Source organism: Elephas maximus, chromosome 1, assembly GCF_024166365.1.
Source record: "Elephas maximus indicus isolate mEleMax1 chromosome 1, mEleMax1 primary haplotype, whole genome shotgun sequence".
Lineage (NCBI taxonomy): Eukaryota > Metazoa > Chordata > Mammalia > Proboscidea > Elephantidae > Elephas > Elephas maximus.
In genome coordinates, this window is record NC_064819.1 from 133,811,737 (window position 1) to 133,838,621 (window position 26,885).

Sequence of the window (26,885 nt, forward strand, 5' to 3'; positions counted from 1 at the left end):
TCGTCAATCTTGTATACTATAAAAAGGATCTTCCAAGTGGCCTTTTCCTTCAGACTGAGAGTCATAAAGTGAATTATTCCTTCATCCATCTCAGCCTGTTCTTGGGTTTTAACCAACAACGAGCTCAGGTGTCTGGATATTCAGCGCTTTCAGCGCTCCAGGGTCGTTTGGGTCGCTCTTGGTGAGAAGTCTGAGCTCAAGTCCTGCTCCCTTGTCCTCGCAAGGCCGTCCCCTCTTTCCCCGCAGAGCCTGGACCAGGCGGGCGGATTCCTGGCCCCGCCCCTCACGGCCCTGCGCGGACTGAGGAGGCCCCGCCCCTCACGGCCGTGCCTTTGCCGGTGAAGGCCCCACCCCGCGCGGCCCTGTTGGGCGGTCCGGGTCTCTGCCGCTTGCACCCTCCCGAGGCAGGATCGGCACGGAGGCTGCGGGAGTCGGCGCCATGACCGTATCGGGCCTAGCAGGGCTGCTCGGCCGCGGCTGGGCCACTATGTGGGGAGCTGCAAGTAAGACTCCCGGCTCCGGGGTCAGGGTTGCGGGCGGGATCCCCAAGGCCTGGGAGCCTCGAGAAGCGCCCCCCGCGGAGCAAGCGGGTTTGTCCCAGGGCTTCGAGGGCGCCGGGAGCTGCCGAGGTTTTCTGGTTCGGCTGGGCTACCGGCGCAGCCGTGTCCCTGGGCAGGTCGTGTTACCCCCGCAGATCTCGGGTGTGGGGCGAGAGCTGGAACCTCCCGAAGGCTCCTCCAGCCTGGACATCCCGCTTCCTTCCGGCCTGCACTCTGGCCAGGAAGGGTTGCAGACGTCCCGGGTTGTTTATTTGGGAGCTCACATGGTGCACCACGCTTTGATGCCCGTGAAAAAAATAAGGACCCTTTGGGAATGAGAATCACTCATTTACTTTATTTACATCCTTCCTCTTTTCAAAAAGGTTTTGGGTTTTAAAACATACGTATATATAGGAAAAGTGCAGAAATGGGCCAAAACGAGTGTAATAAAAAGTAGATGAACCCTCTCCTGTCCAAAAGCAAGACGAGAAGGCAGGAAGAGGTAGTAACTGGACGAATGGACAAAGGGAATCCGGGATGGAAACGGGGAGCATACTGTCGCATTATGGGAATTGCGACCAAATGTCACAAAACAATATGTGTATAAATTTTTCAGTAAGAAATTAACTGAAGCTGTAAACTTTCACCTAAAGCAGAATTAAAAAAAAAAATAGATGAAGCCAGGCATAATTAGTACAGAGAACTTATGTGTATAGAGACATCTGGAGAGATTATGTGTGTAAACTGAGAACAAAATAACTGGCCCCAGACTTCTATACAATTTGTTTCCTTTATGCAGTCATTTTCCCCCAAACGCAAACATTGTTATTTGTTTAAAAAAAAAAAAAGGCCCGAAATAGATAATATAGAAAGTCCCACATTAACCCACCCCAAGTAATAACTTTAACATTTTGTGTTTTACCACAAAGGTTTGTTCAGCACCCCTTTTCATTAGTTTAAAAACATGTGAAGTATTTAGTTCCAAAAATTTATGTAATACATATGGGAAGCAAAACCATTATCTATGAACCCATTGAGGAGCCCTAGTGGCACAAAGGTTAAGGCACTCGACCACTAACCAAAAGGTAGGCCAGGCAGTTTGAAACCACCAGCACCTTAGCGGGAGAAAGATGTGGCATTCGGCTTCTGAGATTTACAGCCTTAGAAACCCTGTGGAGTCTCTATGAGTCAGAATCTATGCAAAGGCAATGGGTGTGGTTTGGGTTGGGATGAACCCGTTATCCAGTTTAAGAAATAGAGTATTTCCATTGCCAGGGAGCACCCTGTGTTCTGCTTCCTGGTCCAATTAATTTTACATGTTTGTGATCTTTACAGAAATGGTTTCTTACCCTATGTATTTATTTTACTTGGCTTTTCAGTTAACACTGTTTTGAGATTCACCCAAATTGATGTGTGAGGTTGTAGTTGAGTGATTTCACTGTGTGGATACGTGACACATTTTCCATTCTCCTCGGTGGACATTTGAGTAATCCTAAAAATACCAGGATTGACTGCTACACATTCTTGTACGTGTTACCTGGTGCTCCTGTGCAAGGAGTGGAATTCCTGGGGCATATGATATAGGTCTGTTCAATTTTATAATATGATGCCAGGTTGTAAAGTCATTTTCTGTTGCTACTGGCAAATGAACCCTCATGTACAATCATGAAGCTTTAATACAAAAAGTGCCTTTTGATGAACAGATACTAATTTTACCGTAATCTCATCTTGATCCTTTTGTCTGTTGCTAGTGCCTTTCATAAGAATGGCACAGGACCAGGCAGTGTTTTGTTCTGTTGTACATAGGGTCGCTATGAATCAGAACCAACTCAATGGCATCTACAACAGGAGTGCCATTTGGGCTTGTCTAAGAAAGTCTTCTCTACCCTAAAGCCATAGAGATATTGGTTTTCTTTTAAAAGGTCTCCAGTTTTGCTTTTCACATTTAGCCTTTTTTCTACCAGGAGTGGATTTTTGCATGTGGTGTGAGGCAGGAAACCAATTTCATATCTTTTTTCATGTCAATAACCAGTTGTCCCAAGTCTGTGTAGCCTTTGCTCCACTGATATAATGCCAGCTTTCGTAAATCAAGTTTGCATACACGTAGGTAGTTACTTCTTGGCTCCCTTTTCAGTTCTGTTGATTTGTTTGTCTATTCCTGTGCTGAGACCTCCAGTCTTAGTAACCCTACCTTTGTAAAAAATCTTGGTATCTGGGGATAAGTCCTCTTATCTTTTTTTTCAGAAGTGCCTTTGCTATGCTATTTTTGGTTTCCATCAGTTTATCAAATTTTGTAGCATCAGTTTATGAAATTCTAAAAAAAATCCTGTTGGGATTTGATTAATGCTGTTTGATGTCTTTATAATATTGACTCTTTGTATCCAAGAACATGGTATAGTAATCCATTTATTTAGATAATCTTTAATTTTTTTTAATATAGTTTTATCATTTCTCCATTAATTGCTTGCATACTTTTTTACTATGTTAGTTTTTGGTATCTTACATATTTTATTGCTACTGTAGATAGTAACATTTTAAAAGGATAATTTTCTGATTGGTACTTTTGTGGAAGAACACAGTTATTGATTTTGTGTCCAGTTACCTTGCTAAGCTAAAGGTTGGCAGTTTGAACCCACCAGCTGCATGGTGGGAGAAAGATGTGGCAGCCTGCTTCCTAAAAATTGTTGTTGTTAGGTGCCATTAAGTCGATTCTTACTCATAGTATCCCTATGTATAACAGAACAAAACACTGCCCGGTCCTGTCCCATCCTCACAATCATTGTTATGCTTGAGCCCATTGGTGTAGCCCCTGTATCATTCCATCTCATTGAGGGTCTTCCTCTTTTTCGATGACCCTCTACTTTACCAAACATTACGTCCTTCTCCAGGAAATGGTCCAAAGTATGTGAGAGGAGGTCTCGCCATCCTCGCTTCTAAGGAGCACTCCAGCTGTACTTCTTCCAAGACGGATTTGTTCATTCTTTTGGCAGTGCACAGAATATTCAGTATTCTTAGCCAACACCTTAATTCAAAGGCATCAATACTTTCTTTCATCTTCCTTATTCATTGCCCAGCTTTTGCTTGCATATTAAGACTGAAAACACCATGGCTTGGGGCAGGCACACCTCAGTCCTTAAAGTGACGCCTTTGCTTTTTAACAAGTTAAAAGAGATCCCTTGCAGTAGATTTGCCCAGTGCAGTGCGTCTTTTGAGTCCTTGACTGCTGCTTCCATGGGTGTTGATTGTGGATCCAAATAAAATGAAATCCTTGACAATTTCAGTCTTTTCTCCATTTATCATGATGTTGCTTATTGGTCCAGTTGTGAAGATTTTTGTTTTCTTTATGTTGAGGTGTCATCCATACCGAAGGCTGTGCTCTCTGATCTTCATCAGTAAGTGCTTCAAGCCCTCTTCATTTTCTGTAAGTGAGGTTGTGTCATTTGCATAACATAGGTTGTTAAGGAGTCTTCCTCCAATCCTGATCCTTCTTCATATAGTCCAGCTTCTTGGATTATTTGCTCAACGTACAGACTGAATAAATGTGGTGAAAGGATACGACCCTGATGCACACCTTTCCTAACTTTAAACCACGTAGTACCCCCTAGTTCTGTTTGAACAACTGCCTGTTGATCTATGTACAGGTTCCTCATGAGCACAATTAATGTTCTAGAATTCCCATGATTCAAAATGTTATCCATAATTTATTATGATCTACACAGTCAAATGCCTTTGCATAGTCAATAAAACTCAGGTAAACATCTTTTGGTATTCTCTGCTTTCAGCCAGGATCCATCTGACATCAACAATGATATCCCAGTTTCCACATCCTCTTCTGAATCCAGCTTGAATTTCTGGCATTTCCCTGTTGATGTACTGCTGCAGATGCTTTTGAATGATTTTCATCATAATATTACTTGCTTATGATATTGTTCAGTAACTTCTGCATTCAGTTGGATCACCTTTTTTTAGAATAGGCGTAAATATGGATCTCTGCCAGTCTGTTGGCCAGGTAGCTGTCTTCTGAATTTCTTGGCATGGACAAGTGAGCACTTCCAGCATGGTAGCCATTTGTTGAAGCGTTTCAGTTGGTATTCTGTCAATTCCTGGAGGCTTGTTTTTTGCCAGTGTCTTCAGTGCAGCTTAGACTTCTTCCTTCAGTACCATCGATTCTTCATCATATGCTACCTCCTGAAATGATTAAACTTGGACCAGTTCTTTTTGATACAGTGACTCTGTGTATTTCTTCCATCTTCTTTTGATGCTTCCTTCGTCATTTAATATTTTCCCTGTAGAATCCTTCAATATTGCAACTCGAGGCTTGAATTTTTTCTTCACTTCTTTCAGCTTGATAAATGCTAAGCATGTTCTTTCCTTTTGGTTTTCTAATTCTAGGTCTTTGCACGTCTCATTATAATACTTTCTCGAACTGTGCTTTGAAATCATCTCTTCAGCTCTTTTACTTCATCATTTCTTCTGTAAAAATTACAGCCTTGGAAACCTTATAGGGCAGTTCTACTCTGTCCTATAGGCTCCTTATGAGTCAGAATTGACTCAGTGACAACAGGAACCTTGCTAAACCACCGCATCAACTCAAATAATTTATTTGCAGATTTGGGCAGGTTGCTCATACATGCTATTTGAATATCATGACGATCTAGTTTCTCCCTTTCTAACTTTTATGTCTTTTTCTTTTCTCATTTTTTTCTGTCCTTAGATCTCTAATACCATGTTGACTGGAAGTGGGGACAACAAGCATCTTTATCTTGTTCCTGATTGTAAAGGGGGTGCATTTATATTCCATCATGAAGTGTGTTGTTATAGATGTGCTTTTATCAGGTTAAGGAGGTCCGCTTCTATTTTTGGAGGAGTTTTTCTTTTGTTTGCTTATGTATTTGTTTTTTGTTTTTGTTTTTTTCCATCTAAATAAATCTTGAAATTTTCAGAATGCATTTTTCTTCATTTTATTGGGTGGTTATTTATTTTTCTTCTTTAATCTACTGAAGTGGTGAATATAGATTTTTCTAATACTAAACTCTTCCATTCTTAGAAAATATTCAGATTGGTCACAATGATTATATTTTTAAATATGCTGCTGGATTTGGTATACTAATATTTTGTTTAAAAATTGGCTTGTAATTTTCCTCTCTGACACTTTCCTTTCTGGTTTTGAAATTAACGTTATTCTAGCTTCATACAGTGAAGAGTGAGCCGTCTCACCTTTTTCCCTTCTTCGTTAGATTGTGTTCAAGATTGGAATTATCCGCTCTTGAGTGTTTGGTTGAACTTGCCTGTAAAACTATGTAGACCTGGTGTTTTCTTTGAGGACAGATTTTAAATTACTATTTTAATTTCTGTAATAGGTATTGTCATATTTATCAGGTTTTGTCTTTCTCTTTAAGTTAGTTTTGATAATTTTTTTAGAAAAGTATTGATTTTGAATGCTTTCAATATATAGACACCAAGTTCCTGGTATTCTTTGTAATTTCTGCTCTCTATATAATTCTATACTGTCTCTTTCTCATATTATTTAGTTTGATTTATTTTTCATATTAGGCTTACCAAGAGCTTCACAGTAGTTTTAATATTTTCAGAAAACTATCTTTTAGATTTTCGTTGATCCTATCAGTTTTTTTTTTCTATCAGTTTTATGTCTTTTGTCTGTTTTATTCATTTCTTTACTGAAATTTTTTTGAAACGTGGTGTGTCTCACATAAACAGCATATGGTTGTATTATAATTTTATTTATTTATTTATTTATTTATTTATTTATTTGCAATCTCACAGCCTATACCTTTTAACTGGAGAGTTCAATTCAGTTACACCTAAACACCTAGTATAATTGCACCATCTATTTGTCCTGCTTTGTTTGAATTAAATTCCTCCCTTTTTTTCCCTTGCTGGTTTGAAGGATATGCATTGTTTTTCTTTTCCTTTCTTGGTTACCCTTGAAATTTAAATGTATACCTAAGTCTAAAGTTAATTAATATCTTTACCCTCCTCCTGAACAGTACAAAGCTTAAGAATGCTTTGGATTCACTTACCCTATTCTTTTGTTGTTCATCCTTTTAGGTCTATTCATGTAATGTGTTTGGAGGGAGGGGGGGAAGTTGTGTGTTTTATAACCCCACAAGTCAGATATTAATGTTTTATGTAATCAGTGCATAAAAGCATTTTGTTTTCTCTCTATTCTTGTCTCAAACTTTAATATGCTTCTGTGATTACTTTCTTTAAGTATATTGTTTAGAAATTCCTTTGGTGAAAGTCTTGAGTGGTAAAGTTTTCACTGTTCTTTTTTATATCTGTGTCATTTTAAATTTGAAAATGTCTTTATTTCTCCCTTGCTCTTGAAAAGTAGTTCCAATAAGTATATCATTTGCTCATAGCTCTACCTCATGGCTTTCATTGTAGCTATTGAAAGTCAGCAGTTGGTCTAATTTCTGCTCTTTTATAAGTAATCTGACTTTTGTCTGGCTGCTTTTAAGATCTTCTTTTGACATTGAGGCTCTTCATTTTAACTTTATGTCTAAGTATGGGTTTGCTTGTTTTTGTTTTTTTCAGTTCTGCTTGCAGTGCTTTGTGTTCCTAAATATAAAGAGTTTGCCCTTCCAAACTTTTGGAGAATTTTCAGACATTATCTTATAAATATTTTGCCCTTCTTTGTCTTTCCATTATCTCCTTCTGAAACTATGAAACAAACACTTGTTAAACCTCATTGTATCCTCCACATTCTTAATGTCTCTTTCATAATTTTCATCTCTTTCTGTATACTTTCTTCAGAAATTTCTTCCAGCTCTCGAATTCTCCCTGCAAATGCCGTTCAACCCTTTATTAAGTTTTAAATTTAAATCATATTTCCGAATTTCTGTGTGTGTGTGTGTTATGTTGACCTAGTCATTTTTCAGGGGCACTGGTGGTGTAGAGGTTAAGAGCTTGGCTGCTAACCTCAAGATCAATAGTTCAAATCCACCAGCCACTCCTTGGAAACCCTATGGGGCAGTTCTGCTCTGTCCTATAGGGTCACTATGAGTTGAAACCGACTCGATGGCACCTAACAACAGTCATTTTTCATAATCCTTAATTCTTATTTTTGGCTTTTTTATTTCTTCAAATACTTTAAATAATTATTTTATATTCTAGTCTCAGCTATTTCAGTACCTGAAATCTTTGTGCTTTGCCCTATTGTTCAGTTGTGTGTTGACTCTGCCAGATCTTGCTTGCAATGGCTTATTTTCTTGAATGTTTTACTGAGGTTCTCTCTGTGAGATTTCCACAAGACATCGGTTGAGAAAGTATTTATCCGCAGAGGATTTGCTTCTGGAGGTACTTCAGACTTGAGTCTACTTTATATTAAGGTGCTCCCCTTGGGGGTTTTTGAACCAGACAAGTAGTCCTAATAGGCCTAGTTTTATAGGCCTCAATGCTGATGTGGTCAGCCAATGGCTTCAAAATCTCAGAAGGGTTTTTTTTTTTTTTTTTTACATCTGTACTCATAGCCAAGGTTGAGATGGACGCTTTTCCTTCTTTCAGTCTTCTCTTCCTTAACTGCAGGTTTTCCCCAAGTTCTTTGCTCTTTGGACCAGCAGCATGAGCAGTACCTTATTAAAAATGCAGAATCTCAGGCTCTACCCAGACCTACTCAGAATCTGCATTTTAACAAGACTCCCTGGTGGTTTGTGTGTACACGAATATTCCAGTTCACTTTCTTCTCTCAGTCCATGAGCTTCCCTGAGTCCTGTGTCATTAGGCTTTCTGTTTTGCTCAGGCTCCAGGGACTCTCATCTCCCCGCTGTCCCCAAAATTCCATGTCCCAAGATATAGGGGAGAAATCCTCAGGATATGTAGCAGCTAAAGTGTTTGTTTATCTCACTGGGCTGCTTTTTTAGTTTACCGTTATTTCTTAAAGGTTCTTCTTCTGACTTAGAAATGTTTTATATATTTTTTCCATCTTTTTAAGTTTTTGTATCTATAAGGTATTGGCATCTCTAATTGATCAAATTGCTGGAAGCAGAAGTTAACGAGCAGTTTTTTTTTTTTTTTTTTAAAGGTGATTCATGCTTTTTCTCTTGCTGTTATTATTTCTTCCTTTAGGAGGTCACCTTTTAGCTTATAATGTACTTGTAGACACAATTCTAAATAGGCTTTGGATAAGACCAAACCACCCCCTTGAAGTAGGAGGCATGGACTTTATTGCGATTATTCCATTACGTTTCAAAGGATAGTTTTTGCTTTAAGTTTGTCATCTCTTTCCCAGGTGGTTGATGTAGTCAGAAGTCTTCTAGCCAATGTGGAATACTGATGTTACTGTAGTTACTATCGCTGTGCACCTGGTCTTCCATATGCAGAATCCACCGCACTGGTCCTTGGGCTCACCTTCGCATCGTTGCTAACTCTCGTTTGACTCTCTCCTAACTCGCGTTCACATTTCTGCTACCTCTCATCAGCTGTTAGGCCCTTTGACGTTGTCTGCCCTTGAAGCTGCTTGCATGTGCCTCACTGTCTGCCAGGCTGATGGACTTGTTTCCAAAACTCGAGAACCTACAGGTGCCAAGGAGCACGGTGTCCCCTGCCTTATCTTGTACTGTGCAGAAGTGTGGGGAATTCTCTTCCTCTGTATTCTGTCACCTTCAGTCACCTGAGTACAAAAATAGTTCTGTTTATGCTTCCACTGGTCTCAGAGTCCCTTGAGAAAACTAATCTTTCAGCATAAGGCCAGATTGAGACACTGGTTTCACAAAAACGTTCTTTGCTACACTCCTCTTTCCCCTGTTCTTCACTAAAAACCCTTATGCAGATTGACTTCTGCGTTGTGCAGTTTAGGCTCTATTAACATACCAAATGCATGCACATATGTAGACATACACTACTACTTCAGTACTGTTGTTGCTGTTGGAGGCCGTTGAGTTGATTGTGACAGAATAGAACTGCTCCATAGGGTGTTCCTGGCTGTAATCTTTACAGAAGTAGCTCGCCAGGTCTTTCTCCCTTGGGGCCGCTAGGTAGGTTCAAACTACCAATCTTTTGGTTAACAGCTGAGCACTTCACTGTTGTACCACCAGGGCCCCTTTACATCATTACTGCATTATTTTGTTTCTCTTCAACTACCTTGCAAGGTAAGTAGAGTTATCCTCATTTTACAGCTGGGGAAAAAGACTCTGTAAGATAAAATAACTTTCTCAAGGTTACAGAGCTGCTAAGTAGGGTGGCATCGGAACCCATGGAACTCCAGTGCCTTGGGTTGGCAAATTTTAACTTCTCCATTGTATTACTTGTGTTACTTAGGAAAGGTTTAAGCTGTATTGGTCTAAGCAGTTAGGCTGGCAGGGCAGCTCTGCTTTGACAGGTCATTCAGGATCCACCTTCTTTTCAGCTTGTTGCTCCACTATCTGTAGGGCAGTACCAATATTTACCGAGCATACGCTAATAGAGTTGTACTAATTACTTACAGTTTATGTCTGTTCTGATTTGAACGTCTGTTCTGATTTGAACGTCTGTTCTGATTTGAATGTCTGTTCTGACTGGGTAATGCCTATATCATAAAAAACAAAAACAAAAAACCATACCAAACCAAAAAAACCAAACCCAGTGCCGTCGAGTTGATTCCGACTCATAGCGACCCTACAGCGACCCCATAGGACAGAGTAGAACTGCCCCCATAGAGTCTCCAAGGAGCGCCTGGTGGATTTGAACTACTGACCCTTGGGTTAGCAGCTGTAGCACTTAACCACTATGCCACCAGTTGTTAAATATTTTTAAGTATTACCCCTGCGCTGGGTGTTGTCTTCATCTGCATGGTTGAAGCTGGATCACTGCCATGTCTACAGGACAACTCAAGGGAATGAAGAAAGAAACCAGGGCAGTTAGCTTGTTGCAAAATTGAGGCAACCTGGAATTTGCACACATTACTTCCAGTCACAGCCCACTGGCCACAACTAATGTTACTGTAAAGGAGATAAAAAATTGTATAATATGTCCTTAGATATTGAAGTAGAAGTTTGAAGGCAAGTAACCCCTACCTTCCAAAAAACAACAAAAAATATAACAACAGATAAATGTTTTCTATTATAGGTACAGAAATTTTTTTTTGGTCCACAGAATATTTCCCAGCCAATTAGCATCATAAGTAGAAAGTATTTTGTGTAAGTGAGCATGTAGAGGGAAAGAAGCTACCATCTATAGATCTGTATTAATTCTGTAGATCATTGTAACTGTATGAAAACATTCAGGTATGCATTTATCACTTTTTTTAACCTAGTAGTTTGAGAGCACTTGGGTCTGTAGGAGAATGTTAATTTGCATTCCAAATGATCATTCAGCCAATCAACAGATTTGCTAGTCACTGAGCAGTATGTGCATATGATCAGCCTGATATACTATATTGAAATTATTAATGTAGTTTGTGTGTAACATTATGTAACTGTGATCTTACGTGCAAGTCTTATGTAAATTCCAGGTTGTCTGTAGAGGTGTGTTTTATACCCATAGACATACAGATACATACAAACAAATATTTGTATGCATATATATTTGTATGACACATGGGGTCACCATGAGTCAGGAGCCTGCTCAATGGCAGCTAATAATTGCAGCAACATATTTGTGTATGTGTGTGTATATATACACATGCACACGCGTATGCAATTTTATTTTAAAGTAGGGGGTGAAATGATGTAGTAATGACTAGAATATGAATAGATTATATGTAATAAAAACATTCTAATTATATATAATGCTGTCACAAGCTTCCAGATAATGCTATAATAATAATGGATACTATTTGCGGCTACTCTAAATGCTTAGCATGAATTATCCTATTTAATGTATTCTGTAACCTCATGAGATTGGTATTGTTATATTCAATTTAGAGGGGAAGAAACAGATTTAGAAAGGATAAGTAACTTGACCAAGGTCAATACAACTAGAAAGTGGTTGAATTTCCTCTTGCTGTTGTAACAAATTACCACAAACTCAGTGGCTTAAAACAATACAAATTCATTATCTTCTGGAGGTCAGAATTGGGTCTCATGGGCTAAAATCAAGGTTTCAAGAGGGCTGTGTTCTTTCTGGAGGCTCTAGGGGAGAATCTTTTCCTTTCCTTTTCCAGCTTCTGGAGGATGTCTGCATTCCTTCTCCATCTTTAAAACTAGCAACTTTAGGCTAGATCCTTCTCACACCACCATCTTTCTGGCTCTCACCTATGACTCCTTCTTTCACTTATAAGGGCCCTTTTGATTGCATTGGGCCCACCCAGGTAATCTAGGATAATCTCCTTAGTTTACGACCATCTGACTAGTAACCTTAATTCCATCTGCTACCTTAATTTTACTTGCCATGTAACCTACCTGTTCATAATAGGTTCTGAGTATTAGGATGTGGTCATCTTTGAGGGCCATTATTCTTCTACCACAGTGGTCTAACTAGAACTGGTACCCAGATCTGTCTGGTGCTAAAGCCATTCCTTTAGGAAGTTGAAAACCCCCAACCCTGGGGCCATTTTTTTCAGAATGGTTTTGCCCTTATTGAACGTTATCTCAAACAAGGGGCTGGATAACTTTCATAGTTTAACTTTGTCTTTGCAACCAAGAGAGAAAGTGACCTTGTTTGCATATCACAGATGCTCAGTACATTTTGAAATTTCCTGTTGGCAGGAAAAGAGAACCATAATTAGAATTTAAATATAAGAATACTAAATATAGTTCCTTGTGGTTTTTAGGTGGACCTTAAATGCTAAATATTGTCATTAAAAAGTTCATACCATTTACTCTTTTTTTTTTTAACTTAGTTAATCTTATTGATCTGACCGTTGATATTTTTGGCGTCATTTCAGACAGGAATCAGTGTTTCATGCAAGTTCCTACAATTTTGATAATGGTTAATCATTTCCAAACTCTTTTTTTTTTTTTTCTCTCCTCAAACTGCTAACATTGATTACCTCCAAGGAAGGGAACTGACTGTCTGGAAGACAGGGATGCACGGGAGAATTTTCACTGTACGTCCTTCTAAGCTTTGACATGTGAGACTATATAAACTCAAAGTAAGTAAGTAAATTATTGAATTTTAAGAGTAGAACAAATAGCTTCCGTTTTTCCTCTGTTCCCGCTCTGCTAGGATCACCCCTTCTGTGTCATTCTTTGAGGAAAACGAGTTCTTCTCAAGGAGGAAAGTCTGAACCCAGCAAACAGTCCCTTAAGAAGCCAAAGTTACCAGAAGGTCGTTTTGATGCACCAGAGGATTCTCACTTAGAGAAGGAGCCGCTAGAAAGTGAGTATAGTAAGTTTCCTCTCTTAATTATTGAAATATCTCAATTATTGAGGAAAAAACTGAAAGAAAAGAAACGTTACTGCTTTATTAACAATAATATTGCAACACTGAGTAAAATTATCATTATTAGCCATCAATATGTGAGGGTAAAATGAAAAAAATTTCCAAGCCCCTGACAATGCTTTGCTTTGTTTATTGCATTCTGTTATTCACATGATAAAATGTCTCTGAGTTGAGACATTCTTCAATGCAAGTAACAGAAACCCACTTGAGCAAACTTAAGGGGGAAGGGATGGCAGGGTATTAGGATATAAGTAGGCATCCACGGGCAGCAATGCTCTTGGGCTTTGGAAAAAGGCTGGAACCTAGGGACTAAGCACTGTATAGGATTGAGACAGTCTCCCGCCTTCTCTTGTTTCTTTTCACTTTTCATTGTTCTCTGTCTCCAAACTGGCTTCTTATTCCACAGAGCAGAAAGTAACTGCTCCCAGCAGCTACTCAGTTCAAGGAGCGGCCAGACTCAGATTAGACTTTTTCAGTCCTAATTCCAAACTCTCTGAGAGCCCGTTGGCCAAGCTTGGATCAGGTGTCCGCAGCTGAATCAATCAAGAGTGACCAGTGGGGTAGGCCACCTGTGAAGGTGGTGGTTCCGTCTGTTATTGCCTGGTTGGAGATAGAAGGAATAGTTTTGAGGAAAAAGCAGTTCTTGTGTGGGGGGTGATGATACAGTAAACATTATTTTGTACTCAGTATACACGGAATTTGGTTCATGCCGTAAAGCTCTGTTTTTTAAATACAACTTTATTGTAAAGTTTTATATCCTTTTTTACCTTTGAATTGTGGAACATGTGCAAGTATTATCTATTCAAAAAATAAATTTTGAAACAACATAAATAAAAACATACCATTTTGAGACTTTGGCAAGGCTGCCTTGCTTGTGTAATTTTTCCAGTTAAATGAGAATCAACCCATCTGCGCAGTGAAGCATCCTAGGCAAGAGCACATCAGCAGAAAATGTAGAGACCTGTATATGGAACCCTTTTTAGCATATGGCAGCTTTTAGTGGTTGCTCATTCAGTTAAATATTTCAGTTTATAGCACTTTACCAAGTCCAACCTAATAAACATACCAATCAGCCAAAATGATGGAGACTTTTTAAAAAACTGCCGTATTATAAAGGTAAGATTTTTCTTTTGAGGTTTGTTGTTGTTAGGTGCCCTCAAATCGATTCCGACTCATAGCAGCCGTATAGGACAGAGTAGAGCTGCCCCATAGTGTTTCCAAGGGGCAGCTGGTAGATTTGAACTGCCACCTTTTGGTTAGCAGCTATAGCTCTTAGCTAAGCAGAAAAATCTGAGAGGAAATACTTCCGTAAAATATCACACCAGAAGGAAGCAGCACATTTTAAGAGCTGATCATCTTTTTTTTTTTTTTTTTTTTGAGTCACTGAAGTTCATGATAAACTTATCATCCCTCATAAACTGGTCTGGCAAAGTCACCAAATCAACTAGATACTTTCCAATCCTCATTTTATTTGCCCTATTGCTGTGTCTTAAAATTTCCTCCTTGGTTTTGGTTATGCTGTCTCCAGTTTCTCATCCTGCCTCTTCAACCACTTTTTCCTGGGCCCCTCATAAGCCCCTCTGACTCTGTCAAACTCTTTAATGTGGTATTTGCTAGGTCTCTCTCCTCAAGTCCCTCAACTTTCCTAGAGAAATCTCATATCCTGCTAATGTGATTTTAAAAATCACATATGCATTGTTAATTCACACATTTCTACCTCTAATCAAACCTCACTTCTAATCTTTATTCCCTCATCTCCAACTGCCTTCTGAACGTCTTCATTTGAATATTCCAACTATATCTCAAAATTCATATGTCTAAAACTAAACTCTTCCTCTGCCTGTTGTTCCTACTCACCATCACTCCTCCCTTCAATCCTATCCCATATTCTCCTCTTATTCCTGGGTTCCCGGTCTAACTCATTTACCAAGTAATCCAAGCATGAAACCTGGGAGTAATGCTTCACTCCTGTCTCTCTCCATCTTCCATATCGAATCACTAACCAAGTCCTACTGATCGTAGCTTCTTAAAGCCAGCCAAGTCAGTTCCAACTCATGGCAACTCCATGTATGTCAGAGTAGAACTGTGCTCCACAGGGTTTTCAGTGACTGATTTTTCAGAAGTAGATCGTCAGGCCTTTCTTCTGAGATGCATCGGACTCTAACATTCACCCTTTTGGTTAGCAGCCAAGCATGCTAACCTTTGCACCACCTGGGAACTCCCTCTACCTTCTTGAAATCTCTCAGATACATCCCTTCTCATCCATCCTACCAATAAAGCTCAATTCAAGCTGCCTCTGGCTCTCTCGGTCCCCTGACAGATCTCTCTGTTTCTTGCTTTGTTTCCTGCCTTGTAGTCTTATCTCTCTGCCTCTAATACTTAACTGCATTCTAAGAGGCATTTATAGGTTGTCACTTTCTAGAAATTTGAATTCATTATTATGATGATAAAGATAAAAAGGCGAATTAGAAAGAAGGATGAAATACATAAGTAGTTATGGACAGGATATCATGTAGTAATTGTCAGGAGAAATAAAAAGAACAAGCTCAGAAAAAATACAGAATACAGAAAGGAGGAAACATTTGAGCTATGTTTTAAAGGGAAAATGAAATTGTATTAAGTATGTCAGGAGCGATGGGGATATATTAAAAAAAAGAATGGAACGAAGGAAACGAACTACATGATCATCTCAATTGATGCAGAAAAGTCATTTCATAAGATCCAATATTCTTTCATGTTAAAAACTCAAAAAATTAGCAATAGAAGGATAAGTCTTCAACATGATAAAGGGCATTTATGAAAAATACACAGCTAGCATAATATTGGAAGACTGGAAGCTTTCCACCTAAATGAGGAATAAGACAAGGATACCTGCTTTCACTACTGCTATTCAACATTGTACTGGAAGTTCTAGCTAGAGCAGTTAAGCAAAAAAAATAAATAAAAGGCAACCAAATCAGAAAGCAAGAAGTAAAACTATATTTGCAGATGACATGATTCTGTGTATAAAATCCATTGCCACTGAGTCGATTTCGACTCATAGCAACTCAGTAGGACGGAGCAGAACCACCCCGTTGGGTTTCCGAGGAGTGGCTGGTGGGTTCGAACAGCTGACCTTTTGGTTAGGAACCATAGCTCTTAACCACTACACCACCAGGGCTCCGATCCTATGTATGGAAAATCCCAAAGAATCCATAAGAAAGCTACTGGAGCTGATAAATGAATTCAGCCAAGTGACAGGGTACCAGAGCAGCAGTCAAAAATCAGCTATGTTTCCCAGAACTAAAACCATTCCCAAAGCCCACTTTTTAGAAAGAGACTCTACAGGTCTATAAAACAAAAAAAAAATAATACACACAAGGAATGTGTTTCCTGGTTCAATCAAATACATGAAACCAAATGGGTATCTCCTGTCCAAAGGCAGGACGAGAAGGCAGGAAGGGACAGGCACTGAATGAATGGACACAGGGAACCCAGAGTGGAAAGAGGGAATGTGCTGTCTCACTGTGGAGACTGCAACCAATGTCACAAAACAATGTGTGTATAAACTTTTGAATGAGAAATTAACTTGAGCCGTGAACTTCCACCTAAAGCACAATTTAAAAAAAAAAAAAAATCAGTTGTGTTTCTATGCACCAGAAATGAACAATCTGAAAAGCAAATCAAGAAAACAATCCCATTTATAGAAGCATGTAAAAGAATTCCTAGGAATAAATTTTCTCATGGAGGTGAAAGACTTGTACACTGAAAACTATAAACCATTGCTAAAAGAAATTAAAGAAGACTTTAAAAAATGAAAAGACATCTATGTTCACAAATTAAGATTTAATGTTGTTAAGATGTCAGTACTACCTAAACTGATCTACAGATCCAATGGAGCCCTCAGGCATTGCTGGTGGGAATATAAAATGGTGCATCTGCTGTGAAAAACAGTTGGAGGTTCCTCAAAAGGTTAAACATAGAACTGCCATGCAAAAACCGCGTGCCATCGAGTTGATCGCAACTCACAGCGATCCTATAGGACGGAGTAGAACTGCCCCATAGAGTTTCCAAGGAGCGCCTGGTAGATTCGAACTCCCGGTTAGCAGCCGTAGCACTTAACCACTATGTCACGAGGGTTTCCAGAACTGCCATCTGACCCAGCAATTCCGCTTCTAGGTATATACCCAAAAGACTGGAAACCAGAAACTCAAGCAAATATTTATACACGAGTGTTCATTGCAGCACAATTCACAGTAGTCAAAAGGTAAAACAATCCATGTTTCCACGGATGAATGAATAAACAAAATGTGTTATGTACATACAATGGAGTATCATTCAGCATGAAGAGAAATGAAGTTCTGATACATGCTACAACATGGATGTGCCTTGAGAACATGCTGACTATCATAAATCAGACATAAAAGAAATATATGAATATCTAGATTAGGAGAATACATAGAGACAAAACTTTATTAGCAGAGGCTCAGGGGAGGGGAGAATGGGGAGTCATTCTTGCTTAAAGAGTGCTGAATTTCTGTTTGGAAAGATGAAAAAGTTTTGGAAGTAGTGGCGATGATTGCACAGCACAGTGAGTATAATTAATGTTACCTAACTGTACACTTTTTTTTTAACTGTACACTTAAAAATGGTTAAAATGGCAGAATTTTTGTTTTGAGAGAGGAAAAGATACGGTCAAAGAAAAAGAGCCTGGGAAACATGATACATGTAAAACATAGCTGAGAGTCCTCTTTGGCTGCAGCATAAAGTTTATATAGTAGGTTAAGAGGCTAGGAAACCACAAAGGTAGATTTGGTTCTGAGAGGGCTGGAAGCACCAGGTTGCAGCACATGCACGGCTTTATGCAGTGGGCAGTGAAGAAAGCACTAAATGTTGTTTTGTGGGGATTTTTTAAATCAACTTAATTGAAGTATAAACTACACAAAATAAAATTTGCCCATTTTAAGTATACAACTGAATGAGTTTTAATAAATGTTTATAGTGGTATAACCATGTACAATCAATGTATAGAACATTTCCAATACCCCAAAGACTTCGCCTTGTGCCTCTTTGCAATCAGTCCCACCTCCGTGCAACCATTGATCTACATTCTATCACTATAGTTTTGCTTTTTCTAGGATTTTATATTTGCACATATGCAAGTTCAAGGTGAAGCTGAAGAAAATTAGAATGAGTCCACAAGAGCCAAAGTACAACCTTGAGTATATCCCACCTCAATTTAGGGACCATCTCAAGAATAGATTTGACACTTTGAGGACTAATGACTGCAGACCAGACGAGTTGTAGAAGGACATCATACATGAAGAAAGCAAGAAGTCATTAAAAAGACAGGAAAGAAAGAAAAGACCAAAATGGATGTCAGAAGAGACCCTGAAAGTTGCTCTTGAATGTACAGTAGCAAAAGGAAGAAATGATGAAGTAAAAGATTTCAAAGGGTGAATTGAGAAGACAAAGGAAGTATTATAATGACATGTACAAAGACCTGGAGATAGAAAACCAAAAGGGAAGAACACGCTTAAAATTTCTCAAGCTGAAAGAATTGAAAAAAAATTCAAGCTTCAGGTTGCAATAGTGAAGAATTTTATCTATGGGCAAAATACTGAATGATGCAGGAAGCATCAAAAGGAGATGCAAGGAATACAGAATCACTGTACCAAAAAAAAATTGGTCAATGTTCAGCCATTTCAAGAGGTAGCATATGATCAAGAACCAATGGTACTGAAGGAAAAGGTCCAAGCCGCACTGAAGGCACTGATGAATAACAGGACTCTAGGAATTGACAGAATACCAACTGAGATGCTTCAATAAATGGGTGGAGTGCAGGAAGTGCCTACTCATCTCTGCCAAGAAATTTGGAAGATGGCGACCTGGCCAACTGACCAGAAGAGATCCATGTTTATGCCTATTCCAAAGAAAGGTGATCCAATCAAATGTGGAGATTATTGAACAATGTCATACAAGTAAAATTTTGCTGAAGACTATTCAAAAGCACCTGCAGCAGTACATTGACAGGGAGCTGCCAGAAATTCCAGTTGGATTCAGCAGAGGGCGTGGAACCAGGGATATCAGTGTTGATACCAGATGGATTCTGGCTGAAATCAGAGAATACCAGAAAGATGTTTACCTGTGTTTCATTGACTATGCAAAGGCATTTGACTGTGTGGATCATAACAAATTATGGATGACATTGTAAAGAATGGGCATTCCAGAACATTTAATTGTGCTCATGAGGAACCTGCACATAAATCAAGAGACAGTCGTTCAAATAGAACAAGGCGATAGTGCATGGTTTAAAGTCAGGAAGGTGTTTGGGTTGCATGCTTTCATGAAACTTACTCAATCCGTATGCTGAACAAATAATCCAAGAAGCTGGACTGTATGAAGAAGAGCCAGGCATCAGGATTGGAGGAAACTCCTTAACAATTTGCATTATGCAGATGACACAACCTTGTTTGCAGGAAGTAAAGAGGACTTGAAGCACTTACTGTTGAATATCAAAGACTACAGCCTTCAGTATGCATTACATCTCAACATAAAGAAAACAGAAATCCTCACAGGTGGACCAATAAGCAACATGATGATAAACGGAGAAAAGATTAAAGTTGTCCAGGATTTCATTTTTCTTGGATTCACAGTCAACGCCCATGGAAGCAGCAGTTAAGAAATCAGATGATGCATTGCATTGGGCAAATCTGCTGCAAAAGATCTCTAGAGTGTTAAAAAGCAAAGATGTCACTTTAAGGACTAAAGTGCTCCTAACCCAAGCCATGGTATTTGCAATTGCCTCATATGCATGTGAAAGCTGGGCAGTGAATAAGGAAGACCAAAGAGGAATTGATGCCTTTGAATTATGGTATTGGTGAAGAATATTGAATATACATGGACTGCCAAAAGAGTGAACAAATCCATCTTGGAAGAAGTACAGCTAGAATGCTCCTTAGAAGTGAGGATGGCGAGACTACACCTCACGTACTTTGGACATGTTCTCAAGAGGGACCAGTCCCTGGAGAAGGATATCATGCTTGCTATAGTAGAGGATCAGCAAAAAAGAAGACCGCCCTCAATGAGATGGATTGAGACAGTGGCTGCAACAATAGACTCAAGCATAACAATGATCATGAGGCTGGTGCAGGCCTGGGCAGTGGAAGCAACTCAGTGACAACAACAACAGGGTTTTATATAAATAGAATCATATAGTCTGTAGTCTTTTATGTCTAGCTTCTTTCACTTTGTGTAATGTGGAGTAGGGATTATGTTTTAGAAAAATTAATTCAGGCTCATGTGCAGGTTAGGCTGGAGCCACAAGAGTCAGAAAACAGATAAGTTAGAAAACCATTGCATTAATCTTGAATGGGACACTGAGAGCATGAACCAGGGCGGTTGGACAAGGATTGTGTTCAAGAGAGAATAAAATCCAAGTGGATGGCAGAAGTGGAGATGAAGAGCACTAGAAAGAAGATTGGGGACCTCTGTGACACCAATATAAGAAGATTCATTAATGTGGATGTTGGTATTAAGAATGATGGAGAGAAAGAGATAAAGCTGTAAACCGGATATTTACCTCATCCAAGAGCTAGAACAGTGTCTTTGAGTTTATTAAAAGACTGGAGAAAAGTGAACGGTGTGGAATTCAAAAGGGGAAAGGTTGTAGATGCTTGACTGTAGAACAAGAAGCTGGAAGCAGCAGTGAGGAGCAGGGACCTTGTGACTCTGTCCTGCCCAGTGAGCCCCAGTGATGTGGGAGAAAGAAGAGCTCCCATTAGAAAGGCTTTCAGAGGAATGGTAGAGTAGAGAAATGCCAGCTTTCAGATAAAGCAAAGTGTTCTTTAGAACACAAAATGATAATGTGGGCCAGAGAGCTTACTCACAGTACAGTAAGATTGAAATGAATAAATATTTTGATGTTTTTAAGGTAAATTCTGTATCTTCTTTCTTTTGCCTAGAGATTGGTGACATGATTTTGGTGATGATCTCTTAGTTTTCTATAGAAACACAGTTTAATAATCGGAATTCTTTCAGATAGCTGGTTCTGCTCCTGTTCTTTCCATATGCAGAGCAATGCAGTGCATGGGCTAAGAGGAAGACTGCAGGCAGAATGTCTGAATTCAAACTCACTTTCAACACTTCGTAGCCATGTGACCTTCAGCAACTTTCTTAACCTCACTGCCTGATTTTCGTATCTTTAAAATGGGGACAATAATTGTTTCTATCCCATAGGAATGTTGTAAGGATTAAATGAGTTAATATGTATTTAAGTGCTCATAATTGAGCCTGACTCTTGGTTGGCGCTCCTATTATGAACACATACTGTTAGCAATAATAATTGCTATTATTGTGTTCATAAATGACAGTACTACCCAACCAGTTGCTAAAGCCAGGACCCTATAATGAGGAACAGTAATACTCAGCTAAAATTAATCAAGCATTTCTTACGTACCTAGCATTGTACTAGACTTTCTACATGTATTGCCTTGTTTAGCCCTCAAGGCAGCTGCTGTGCAGGTACTATTTGTGTTTCTATTTTACAGAGAAACAAACTGAGGCATTGAGGCAAAGTGACTCCTTCAAAGTAATCTTGTTTCAAAACCTTCCAAACACTATGGATTTGCACTCAGCATTCTCTGCACCCTCCATTTTAGTCTAGAATCGCGTACACAGCTACTTCCCAGATCGCGGGCTGAGAGCGCTCCAAGAATTTAAGTTACTAATGCAGGTAATGGAAACCCTGGTGGCGTAGTGGTTAAAGCTATGGCTGCTAACCAAAATGTTGGCCGTTCGAATCCACCAGGCGCTCCTTGGAAACCCTATGGGACATTTCTGCTCTGTCCTGTAGGGTCACTATGAGTCAGAATAGACTCAATGGCCATGGGTTTTTTTTTTTTTTTTTAATGTAGGTAATACAGTTGATCAAATATGAAAATTGTATCCTAAAGTAATTTTTCAAGAACAGGAAAAAGACATACATTTGCGGTTCATTTAAAAACTTCAGGGGTAATGCAATCCTGATCCAAGTCCCAACAGCGCTCTTTAACAAAACGGAAAAACTCACCTTCAACTTTATATGGAAGGGAAAAAAAAAAAGGAAGCCCCAAATAGCTAAAGCAATGGTGAAGAAGAAGAACAAGGTTGGAAGCCTCACACTGCCCGATCTCAAAACTTGCTATGTAGCCACGGTAATCCAAACAGCATGGTACTGATTCAGTGACGTACACATAGGCCACTGGAACAGAATTGAGAACCCAGACATAAATCCTTCCATCTGAGGACAGCTGATCTTGGACAAAGGGTCACAGTGCATTCAATGGGGAAGAAAGAGACTCTTTAACAAATGGTGCTGGCAGAACTCAATATCCCTGTGTAGAAAAGTGAACCAGTACCCATACCTCACGCTATTCACAAAAACTAACTCAAAATGGATCAAAGACCTAAATTTTAAAGCTAAAACTCTAAAGTTCCATGAAGATAACAAAAGGTCAAAACTAGGGGACCTGATTTTCAGCATAAATAAAACCTATTAAGCAAAACCAAAAATGCACGAATGACAGAAGATAAATTAGGTAACTGGGACGTCCTAAAAATTAAATACTTAGGCTTATCAAAAGACTACAAAAATAATAAATGTCGGAGAGGCTGTGGAGAGGTTGGAACACTTATACACTGCTGGTAGGAATGTAAAATGGCACAACCACTCTGGAAATTGATCTGGCATTTCCTTAAAAAGCTAGAAGTAGAACTACCATACGACCCAGAAATCCTACTCCTCGGAATATATACTAGAGAAATAAGAGCCTTTACACGAACAGATATATGCACACCTATGTTTATTGCAGCACTGTTTACAATAGCAAAAAGCTGAAAGCAACCAAGGTGTCCATCAATGGATGAGTGGATAAATAAATTATGGTATATTCACACAATGGAATACTTACACATCGATAAAGAACAGTGATGAGTCTGTGAAACATTTCATAACATGGAGAAACCTGGAAGGCATTATGCTGAGTGAAATTAGTCAGATGCAAAAGGACAAATACTGTGTAAGACCACTATTATAAGATCTTGAGAAACAGTTTAAACTGAGAAGAATACATTCTTTTGTGGTTACAAGAGTGGGGAGGGTGGGAGAGAGTTACTTACTGATTAGATAGTAGATAAGAACTACTTTAGGTGAAGGGAAGGACAACACTCAGTACAGGGGAGGCCAGCGCAACTGGACTGGACCAAAAGCAAAGAAGTTTCCTGAATAAACTGAATGTTTCGAAGGTCAGCGGAGCAGGGGCGGGGGTTTGGGGACTATGGCTTCAGGGGATATCTTAGTCAATTGGCAAAATAAATTCTATTAAGAAAACATTCTGCATCCCACTTTGAAGTGTGGCATCTGGGGTCTTAAACGCTAGCAAGCAGACATCTAAGATGCATCAATTGGTCTCAACCCATCTGGATCAAAGCAGAATGAAGGACACCAAGGTCACAAGGTAATTATGAGCCCAAGAGAAGAAAGGGCTACATGAACCAGAGACTACATCATCCAGAGACCAGAAGAACTAGATGGTGCCCGGCCACAACCGATGACTGCCCTGACAGGGAGCACCACAGAGAACCCCTGAGGGAGCAGGAGAACAGTGAGATGCAGACCCCAAATTCTCATTAACAAAACCAGACTTAATGGTCTGACAAAGACTAGAAGAATCCCGGCAATCATGGTCCCCAAACCTTCTCTTGGCCCAGGACAGGAACCATTTCCGAAGCCAACTCATCAGAAATGGATTGGACTGGACAATGGGTTGGAGAGAGATGCTGATGAGGAGTGAGCTGCTTGCATCAGGTGGACACATAAGACTATGTTGGCAGCTTCTGTCTGGAGGGAAAATGGGAGGGTAGAGGGGGTTAGAAACTGGCAAAATGGTCACGTAAGGAGAGACTGGAAGGAGGGAGCAGGCTGACTCATTTGGGGAGAGTAATTGGGAGTATGTAGTAAGGTATATATAAGTTTATATGTGACAGACTGACTTGATTTGTAAACTTTCACTTAAAGCACAATAAAAATTATTTAAAAAAAAAAGACTACCGAAAGAGTAGAAAGAGAACCTACAGTCTGGGAAAAAATCTTTGGCAATGACATATCTGATAAGAGTCTAATCTCTAAAATATATATGTAAAATAACAAAAAGTCAAACAATCCAATCAAAAAATGGGCAAAGGGCATGAGCAGACACTTCACCAAAGAGAACATTCATCTGCCAACAAATACATGAAAAGATGCTCAAAGATGCTCATGATCATTAGCCATTAGAGAGATGGCAAATCAAAACTACAATGAGATACCATCTCACCCCTGCAGAAATGGCACTGATTAAAAAAAAAAAACAGAAAACAGCAAATGCTGGTAAGGTTGTGGGGGGGATTGTAACTCTTACATGTTGCTGATGGGATTGTAAAATGTTGCAACCACTATGGACAATAGTATGGTGCTTCCCAAAAAGCTAGACATAGAACTATATTATGATCCAGCCATCCCACTCCTAGGTATATATTCTAGAGAACTAAAACTACTGACACAAGCAGATATATACACACCTATGTTCATTGCAGCATTATTCACAATAAAAATTGCAGGGGTTGTCCTGGTTGATGAAGGACATTTGTACTTAGGAGGGTGACATGTCCCTTTGGGGACATGGAAGCTCCACACTGAGGACCCTCTCAGCCCCCACCCTTTGCGTCTCTTTTTTTCCACTCGTCCTGAGTTAAACAGAGAGAGAGATAGAGACAAAGGGAAGATGACCGTATGACAGTGGAGTTACGTTGCAGCTGCAAGCCATCAGAGAGAACATAACCCTGCTGACAGCCTGAATTTGGACTTGTAGCCTTCAGAGCTGTTGAAGTGGCTTAGAACCCCTGTCATAGAGGGGATTATCTCAGTAATTCATCAAAGCCTGAGTTCATGACATTGCTTCAGAGACATTTGGAGATGACTACAGGGAGCTGTTCTTGTTTTAGTGTCTTAGTGGTCCAAAAATGACCAGTGTCATGGCTACTTAAGTGGTTGCTTGTCTTACTCCTGCTTGGAGTCATTGGTGGTTGTAACGAAGAATAAGAAAAGCTAATAAATCTTTCAAAAATTAAACAAAAAAACTGCATAGTAACCTAGTCAGTAGGTATCTAGTCAATTAACTGTGCAACTCTGCAACCCTGTCTTCAAATTGACCATCTCTATTAACTGCTTTGCTTATATCTTCTGTCTTTCTTTAGAATTTCCAGATGGTGTTAATCCTGTTACCAAAGAAAAGGGTGGACCCAGGGGCCCAGAACCTACCCGATATGGAGATTGGGAACGAAAAGGACGCTGTATTGACTTTTAAGTCACACACTTTAACCTCAGTATCTGTTTCTGAATACATACATCTGAATTAACTTATTTCCGGTTATTTAATTTCTTTACATCCTTTAAGTCATCTGATTTTTGCAATGCATTTAAAAATATATGTGATGGTTTTGGAAGAAAATATGCTACTGTAAGTTGGGAAAGGGAAAGTATTTCTACATTAAACCCAAAAACCAATTGCTGTCAAGTCAGTTCCAACTTAGCACATATTAATTTAAATTTAAATGTATGGAGGTATAGAAGTAATGATTAAAGTGGCAAACTTACTGCAGCATTTTTTAATTTAATCAGTTGCTTGTAAAATGCAAATGTAAATAAAAGAAATTTTTTAGATGGTTGTATTGCTGTGTGCTGGGTAACAGTGGCTTTTCAAATGTAAGTTAAAGAGTGCGTTGTAATTTGAGAAAATCTTTTAACTAGGAGCCAGATTATTAGGGTTCAAATCCTGGCTCCACTACTTACTATCTGTATGACCTTAGGTAAGTTACTTAACTGTTGCAGTATCTTTATGTGGAAATTGGAAAGAATAATAATTGGAAATAATAGCTCCATAGGGCAGTGGAGAGGATCAAGTGAGTAATAATTAAATGATTAAATACACATAAACTAAGTAGCGTGTTCTACTCAGTGTTTTCTATCCTTAAATCATTTGCAGTGCATTTTTGTAGGTCTCTAAGCTCCCTGGTGAGAGGCATGGGAGTGAGATCTAGAAACCGAAATCTGAAATTTTAGTTGAAATTATTTTGTATGAATACAACTTTAAAACATTAGTTGACTGAGGGCTCTGCAGAGGTGCATCAAGTGTGCTAGAAATGAAATATTTCCTACCGACCATTAAAGATGTAAACCACAAGAGGAGGAAAAAAAATTATTAGTTGAAAAATAGTGATTATTTGCACAGGTGAACTGAGCTGAAATATATGTTTGTGAAACATAAAATTCAAGTACAGAGGGCAAATATGAGAATGGGCCAGGGTGGTCAGTTTTGATGACTCAAAAGCTCCTGCCCTTTGGTCTCTTGACAACTAGGCCAGGAAAAGTCAAGTCTGGTTTACAGATCTGGAATGAAGTAAGGGTGGGAATAGCTGGGCTCCCCTAAGGCATCCCTTACTGCAGGTCCTTTGACCTCACTCAGTTACAGAAATTGGACATTCGGCCCCGAGGCTATACTTGAAGAGGATTTGCAGAGCCTGTGAAAGACAGAATGCAATGGGCTGATAATTGTGTGATATGAATTGTAAGTGTGATATTATTTGAGAAGATTGAAGGAAGACTTATTTAAAAACATACACTTATAGGTATATATATATATATATTTTTTTTTCTACCCAGAAACTTACTAACTAGTGTGCTAATTAGAACTAGTCGTTCAGTCTTTATATCAGTCTCTCTCAGTCAACATTTGTTCTTCTAGTTACAGTTACTGTGTATGCTGCTAAGTAATAACCACATTCCTGTAAGAATATTATATAATTTAGTCGACCTCCAATTATCCCAAATTAGCGAAGATTTTTACAAAGTTAACATTCTAAAAATATTATGTTAAATCCTTTTGTATTGTTTAGTCTTGCTCGTGTTCTATACAAATCATCATGATACGTGATAGGAAAAAGATAATTTATAAACTTCAAAATTTTGTA

At 39.1% G+C, this 26,885-nt stretch overlaps 1 protein-coding gene across 1 annotated transcript; it reads left to right on the top strand.

The window, feature by feature from the left end:
• The first annotated feature begins 316 nt into the window (after positions 1 to 316).
• Positions 317 to 25,576, top strand: SDHAF4 (succinate dehydrogenase complex assembly factor 4). The gene is made up of 3 exons (XM_049895178.1): positions 317 to 503; positions 12,645 to 12,797; positions 25,113 to 25,576. The coding sequence occupies exons 1-3, from the start codon at positions 440 to 442 to the stop codon at positions 25,220 to 25,222; spliced, it is 327 nt and encodes a 108-aa protein (XP_049751135.1). The 5' UTR covers positions 317 to 439; the 3' UTR covers positions 25,223 to 25,576.
• The last annotated feature ends 1,309 nt before the right edge of the window (positions 25,577 to 26,885 follow it).